The 7,338-nt window shown below is 39.6% G+C and overlaps 1 gene segment (V, D, J or C); it reads left to right on the top strand.

The window, feature by feature from the left end:
- The first annotated feature begins 328 nt into the window (after positions 1 to 328).
- LOC126495651 (Ig heavy chain V region 6.96-like) lies at positions 329 to 920 on the top strand. The segment is given in 2 exon segments: positions 329 to 437; positions 538 to 920. Coding segments are annotated over 2 exon segments (429 nt in total).
- The last annotated feature ends 6,418 nt before the right edge of the window (positions 921 to 7,338 follow it).

The following is a 7,338-nucleotide window of genomic DNA, read 5'->3' as shown; positions in this document are numbered from 1 at the left end:
ATTTAGTGCTACAAATATAAATATGTCCCCACAGCAATCACTGAGAGGAAGACAGACAGCAACAAGAACATTTTCCATGCATATGGTGAAAAGAGAACTAAATAAAGTGTGGTGAATCCCTAACAAGGAAAATGTGTACACAGAGCTACACTAGTGCTTCAGTTTCTATAACTGTCATCAGTGTGTATGATGTCTTATATCTGCTCTGAGTCCTGCCTTCTACCCAGGTCCAGCTACAGAGCCTGTTATGGCAGGAAGATATGCAAATAAGGCTTCTTTGTGCCCATAAAATCCAGCCCTGTCCTGACCCTGCAGCTCTGGCAGAGGAGACAAGCCCTGGATTTCCACGTCCTACCAGTCAGGGTTCAGCACTGAACACAGGACACTCACCATGGACTTAGGGCTCATATTGGTTTCTTTTGCCCTTATTTTAAAAGGTAATTCATAATGATGAGACGCTGTGTGTTGTGTGGAAATGAGAAAGAAAAAAAATGTCTTCTGTGACAGTTTTCTAACCAGAATTCATTGTGTTTACAGGTGTCCAGTGTGAGGTGCAATTGCTGGAGTCTGGGGGAGGCTTAGTGCCGCCTGGAAAGTCCCTGAAACTCTCCTGTGCAGCCTCTGGATTCACCTTCAGTAATTATTACATGGACTGGGTCCGCCAGGCACCAGGGAAGCAACTGGAGTGGGTTGCACGTATTAATACAAATGGTGATAGCACCTGGTATATTGAGGCTGTGAGGGGACGGTTCACAATCTCCAGAGACAATGCCAAGAACACTCTGTACCTGGAAATGAGCAGTCTGAAGTCTGAGGACACAGCCATGTATTACTGTGCAAGAGACACAGTGAGTGAAAGTTACTGTGAGCTCAGACAAAAACACCACTGTGGAGAACACGGGACCAGCAGGGGGCGCTGAGAGCACTTAGAGAGCTAGGTCACAGAAGAGCCTGCTTAGAGAAGAATGGACTTCCCTGTGTCTGCACTGCCTCTCCTTATCACACTTAGAGATTTTCTCTAAGGTATAGTGTGTAATAATCCTTGAATGTCCAAATTATTATTTAAATTTGTGGTTCCAGTTGTGTTGTATGTGTTTATTTATTAAAGTGTTTCCCCGTTTCCCTTTATCCCTATCTCTTTCTATGTCTCAGTCTCTCTCCCTCTTTACTCTCTCCCTCTCTCTCACTTCTCTCCGTGTGTGTGTGTGTGTGTGTGTGTGTGTGTGTGATGACATATGATGCATTTCTTTAAAAATCTGCACCACTTGCTTTAAGACAGATTCTATCACAGGGCCTGGATCTCAACGATTGAGTAGTCTGGTTGTTTACTGAATCCCAGTGACAGTTCTGACTCCACATTCCCTAAATGGTATATTGCTTGGCTGCTCCACCCATTTCTTTTTCTAGTTATGGATTCTGAATTCTTTGTTCAGAATACACTGAAGGGTTCTTGTGTGGCAAAAAAAAAAAATGTTTTTCACAGCCCCATTATAGTAGCTTTTTTTAAATTTAGGATGTGCTTTTACCTGAAGAAAATGCAGATCATCACACAGAGCAAAATAATCCTGTTTAGTGATCAGCATAAGTTCCCAATGAAGCCAAAGAAGACTGTAAACCCTAAAAGGTGAGGCAGCTCAGAGCCACATGTGAGTCTGTGGTATCTGTTTGTCTCCACACATAAACATCTACCCCTAATTAAAACAGTGTATCTTTTAAAAAAGTTCTCTTTCAATGTTGTGTTATGGCCCAATGACCCAATGTATAGTTTATATGAGACCTATATTCAAATGGTAATATTTTAAAATATATTTATCATTTTTATTAAAAGTACTGAGTAGAAACATCAGTACTCCCTGTTAAAGGTTATAGCAAGATTTCTGTCATCCAAGAGAACAGTTTAAATTTTCTTTCCAAGAAAGTCTCCTTTCTCTCACTTCTTTAAGTTCTGAGGCAGGAAGTTAACAGAGAGCTCTAGGAACCCAGAGCTGAGAGGTGACATCCACATGGACACACATTGTTCTGTCCTCCATCTTCTGATTGGGATGCTTCACCTTGAACAGTGAAAGTGGGCAGAAGAGGTTACATAAAGCTAACATTTTTCATAACCACAGAAATGTATCTTAACCCCAAACGAATTAGTTTCCTGTAACCAATGATATGAGTGCCATTTCCCCAAGGAAAGAATGAGACCAAGTGTTATTGGAATGAAGGGGAAGGGACGCTTGTGCTGTAGAAATGGGAATGTGGTTCTACTAAAACATTATGAAAACTGTGGGTCACCTCAGAGAATTACACAAGGTTAATCTCACGTCTGGATGAGCAGAAAAAGAAGCAGAGTTGGTGCAGTAAATCAGGAAAGAAGGGAGGAGAGAAAATAAGGGACATGAGACTAGGAGAGGACAGAGGGTTAAAGAAGTGAGAGAAAGAGGAGAGACGGTAGTAGGATAAATCAAAGAATTTACAATACATTATGAATGAGCACAGTGATTTGTTTCTAAGTAGAATAACATAGGTTGGAAAAAGAATATTTTCAAGTATCATGTGATGCTAATATACATATAACTATCTGCCCTTGTGTGTGTGATTTTTTTAATTATAATTTAAAAATTTTATTTATTTATTTGTTTATTTTTCCATCCAAAAATTTACACTTCCTCCCCTCCTCCCATTCCCCTTCTGCTCCTCCACTCACACTTCTCCCTCCAACTCCCTCCTTAAGAGAGGTCAGGGAACTCTACCCTGTGGGAAGTCCAAGATCCCCCCCCACACACACACACACATCCAGTCCTAGGAAGTTTTGTATCCAAAATAGACTAAGGTCCCAAAAAGCCAGTACATGCAGTAGAAACAAGTTCCAGTGCCTTTATCAATGGCTTCTCAGTCAGCCCCCATTGTCAGCCACATTAAGAGAGTCTGGTTTGACCGCATGTTCATTCATTCCCAGCCAAGCTGGATTTGGTGAGCTCCCATTTGACAGGCACACTAACTCAGTAGATGGACCAACCCCTCGCGGTCCAGACTTCCTTGCTCATCTTCTCACTCCTTCTGTTCTTCAACTGGACCTTGGGAGCTCAGTCCATTGCTCTGATGAGGGTCTCTGTCTCTATCTCCATTCCTCACCAGACAAAGTTTCTATGGTGATATTCAAGATAAACATCAGTATGATAGTGGGGCAATGCCAGTTCAGGCACCCTCTGTTCTGCTGTCCAAGGTCCTAGCCTGGGGCATCCCTGTGGACACCTGGGATCCGCTCTAGAGCCAAGTCTCTTGCCAACCCTAAAATGGCTCCCTTAATGTAGGTATCTTCTTCTCTGATCCTATATCCGCACTTCCTCCATCTCCACCCTCCCACTTCCCCAAGTCCTCTCCAGTCTTTCCTTTCTCCCTTCTCTCTCCCCCTCTCCCCTTCCCCAAACCCTACCACCACTACTATACCTTTCTCCAAGCTCCCAACTTTTGCCTGACAATCTTGTTTGCTTCCAATTTCCAGGAGGATCTATATATGTTTTTCTTTTTGTTCCCCTTGTTATTTAGCTTCTCTAGGCTTGGGAACTATAGGCTTAATGTCCTCTGTTTCATCTAGAGTCCACTAATGAGTGAGTATATACCATATTCATCTTTTTGAGTCTGGGTTATCTCACCCAGGATACTGTTTTCTATTTCGTTCCATTTGTGTGCAAAATTCAAAATGTCATTATTTTTTACCACTGAATAGTACTCTAATGTGTATATATTCTGCACTTTCTTTATCCATTCTTCCATTGAAGGGCATCTAGGTTGTTTCCAGGTTCTGGCAATTACAAATAATGCTGCTATGAACATAATTAAACAAATGCTTTTGTAGTATAATTGGTCATTTCTTGGGTATATTCCCAAGAGTAGTATTGTTATATCCTGAGGTACATTGATTCCCAAAGATGCAGGGCTGGTTCAAACATATAAAATCTATCAATGTAATCCATCATATAAATAAACTGAAAAAAAATGTGATCATTTCATTAGATGCTAAAAAGCATTTGACAAAATTCAACACCCCTTTATGATAAAGGTTTAGAAAGGTTAGGGATACAAGGATCACATCTAAATATAATAAAAGCAATATACAACAAACCAACAGGTAATATCAAATTGAATGGAGAGAAACTCAAAGCCAATCCACTAAAATCAGGAATAAGACAAGGCTTCCCACTCTCAACATATCTCTTCAACATACTGCTTGAAGTTCTAGCAATAGCAATAAGACAAAATTAGGAGATCAAGGGGATTCGAATTGAAAAGGAAGAAGTCAAACTTTTGTTATTTGCAGATAATATGATTGTGTACAGCAGTGACCCAAAAAACTCTTCCAAAGAACTCCTACAGATGATAAATAACTTCAGATATGTGGCAGGATACAAGATCAAATCAAAAAAATCAGTAGCCCTTCTATACACAAAGGATAAAGGAGCAGAAAGGAAAATCAGAGAAACTTCAGCTTTCATGATAGCCACAAATAGCATGAAGTACCTTGGGGTTACACTAACCAAGGAAGTGAAAGATCTATTTGACAAGAACTCTAAGGCTTTGAAGAAAGAAATTAAAGAGGACACTAGAAAATGGAAGGATCTCCCATGCTCTTGGATGGGTAGGAACAACATAGTAAAAATGGCATTTCTACCAAAGGCAATCTCTATCAAAATCTCAACAAAATTTTTCACAGACTTTGAGAGAACAATAATCAACTTTATATGAAAAAAAAACAGGATAGCAAAAACAATTTTGTACAATAAAGGAACATCTGGAGGCATTACCATACCTGACTTAAAACTCTATTACAGAGCTACAGTAATCAAAACAGCTTGGTACTGGCATAAAAACAAAGATGTTGGCAAATGGAATAAAAAAAAAAACGGATATTAACCCACAAAACTATGAACACCTGATTTTCAACAAGGGAGCTAAATGTATACAATGGAAGAAAGAAAGCATCTTCAACAAATGGTGCTGGCACAACTGGATGTCAACCTGTAGAAGAATGAAAATAAATCCATATTTATCACCATGCACAAAACTCAAGTCCAAATGGATTAAAGACCTCAATATAAATCTGACGACACTGAACCTGATAGATGAGAAAGTGGGAAGTAGACTGCAACATATGAGCACAGGAGACCACCTCCTCCAAATGACCCCAGTAGCACAGGCAACAAAAGCAACAGTGAATAAATGGGACCTCCTACAACTGAGAAGCTTCTGTAAAGCAAAGGACACTGTCACTAAGACAAAAAGCATCCTACTGAATGGGAGATCTTCACTACTGTCCAAAATATTTAAAGAACTCATGAAACTGGACACGAAAATTCCAATTAACCCAATTAAAAAAATGGAGTACTGAACTGAAAAGAGAATTCTCATCAGACAAAGTACAAATGGCCAAAAGACACTTAAGGTCATGCTCAACCTCCTTAGCAATCAGGGAACTGCAAATCAAAACAACATTGAGATGCCGTCTTACACCTGTCCGAATGGCTAAAATCAAAAACACCGATGATAGCCTTTGCTGGAGAGGATGTGGAGTAAGGGGAGCACTCATCCATTGCTGGTGGGAAAGCAAACTTGTGCCAATACGTTGGAAATCAGTGTGCTGGTTTCTCATGAATATGTGTGTGTGCGTTTTTAGGAAGGATTGTCTCTGTTGTATGTCCATCTGTGTGTATATGTCTGAGTGTCTGTGTGCTTGCTTCAGAGATGCATACTTTCTCATCATCTATAAATAATTTACATTAACAAGGTTACCAGAGCATAATCTGATCACAGAATCCTGTCTTGAGATCAGGTGAACAGAGAGGCTGGGATTCAAGTTTTGACTTTAGACCCAGAGCCTCCCTTACCCTGATCAAGGCTCTGAAGGCATTTCAGGTCTTTAATATCCCAGTGACCCTCAAAGCACCAGAGGCAGAGAACTCAGCTCAAAAAGACCTATCTTCCTCTTTTAGATGTGTGGCAGACAGTCATATGTGCAGTCTGCTCTTATTTTTTTTTTCATTCAGGTGTGTGTTACTGGACATTAGTAGTGAGATCCAGAACATGCTGTGTTTCAACTACAAAGTAGTCTCAAAAGGATCATAGAGTTCAGACTCAGAATAGGAGTCACCAGCTGAGGGTGAAGTTTCCCTCCACTTCTCCTTATACTCTTCCTTCTGTTTTTTTTTTTTTCATTTAGTTTGATTTATCTTCTATATCCCAACATTCTCAAAATCCATGCTCCGCAAATTGATCCTTTTTTTTTTTTTTGGTTTGGTTTAGTTTTGGTGTATTTGAGATAGGGTTTCTCTGAGCCTGTCCTGGAACTAGCTCTTTGTACAGCATGATAGCTTCAAACTCACAAAAATCAGTCTGTCTGTGCCTCCCAAGTACCAGTATTACAGGTTTGTGCCAACACTGCCCGGCAGTAAATTGATTCTTTACAGAATCAGTTATAAGTGCTGGGTGTCAAGGAAGAAGTAATTGTGTTTCCTGGTGTTTATTTTAGTAGTGCATAAATGCAGTCATAAAAATTATTTTATGTACAAAAATATGATGTTTTATAAGATTGAGCTAGGTAGGCTTGTAGCTTTGTCATAGAGTGCTTAGTGACCATGTGAAAGGCCTTAAGTTTAAGAACCAAACTCACTTAAAAATAGGAATTAAACACTTAGACAAACATCATACTTACTTTCAAAGTCTTCAATGAGCCAGTCTATGACTAGAAAAGGAATGGAAGTGCCCACAGTGAGAAGTGCAGTAATAAAGTTGTGGAGGAGAACCAAGTCTACAGGAGTTCATCTCTTGGATTCAGTAGCAAACAGTTCATCCAAGGTCTACAGCATCCATGGCACAGTTGTGAATAACTACAAACCATGAATCCAATGACAAGTAAGGACAATGTTAGAATGGCTAGAAATGCTAATTGGTTAGAGTGTGTGTGCATAGTACATGGTTTGCACATATGTCAGGAGGCTAGAATGGAGTTTGTGTATGATTAGCAGTTGATTTCTATCTTATTTTTGAGTAAGGATATTACAGTGAACCTGGAGCACAAATGCTGATACAGAATCTTTGGCTGGCAAGAGTTATAGTACTTAGAGTCACAATGCCTCCAGTGCTGGGAATTATAGGATAAACCATCATACCCAGCTTCTAAGCTAAGTGTTATGAATTAAGCTAAGATTTTAACACTGGAGGCAGGTGCCTTAACAATGAGCCAAACTTGGAGTCCTGAATATTATCACTGTACATTGATAAAAGAATTGTAATCTGTAAAAGCAAATATGTATCAATATACATATAATAATTTTTAAAAGAAAATGTATTGCTAAT

This window comes from Alexandromys fortis, unplaced genomic scaffold (genome assembly GCF_014885135.2).
Source record: "Alexandromys fortis isolate MF-2015 unplaced genomic scaffold, M_Fortis_MF-2015_v1.1 scaffold_547, whole genome shotgun sequence".
NCBI lineage: Eukaryota > Metazoa > Chordata > Mammalia > Rodentia > Cricetidae > Alexandromys > Alexandromys fortis.
Note: the sequence above shows the minus strand (reverse complement) of the source record. Positions and strands in the feature narration are given on the sequence as shown.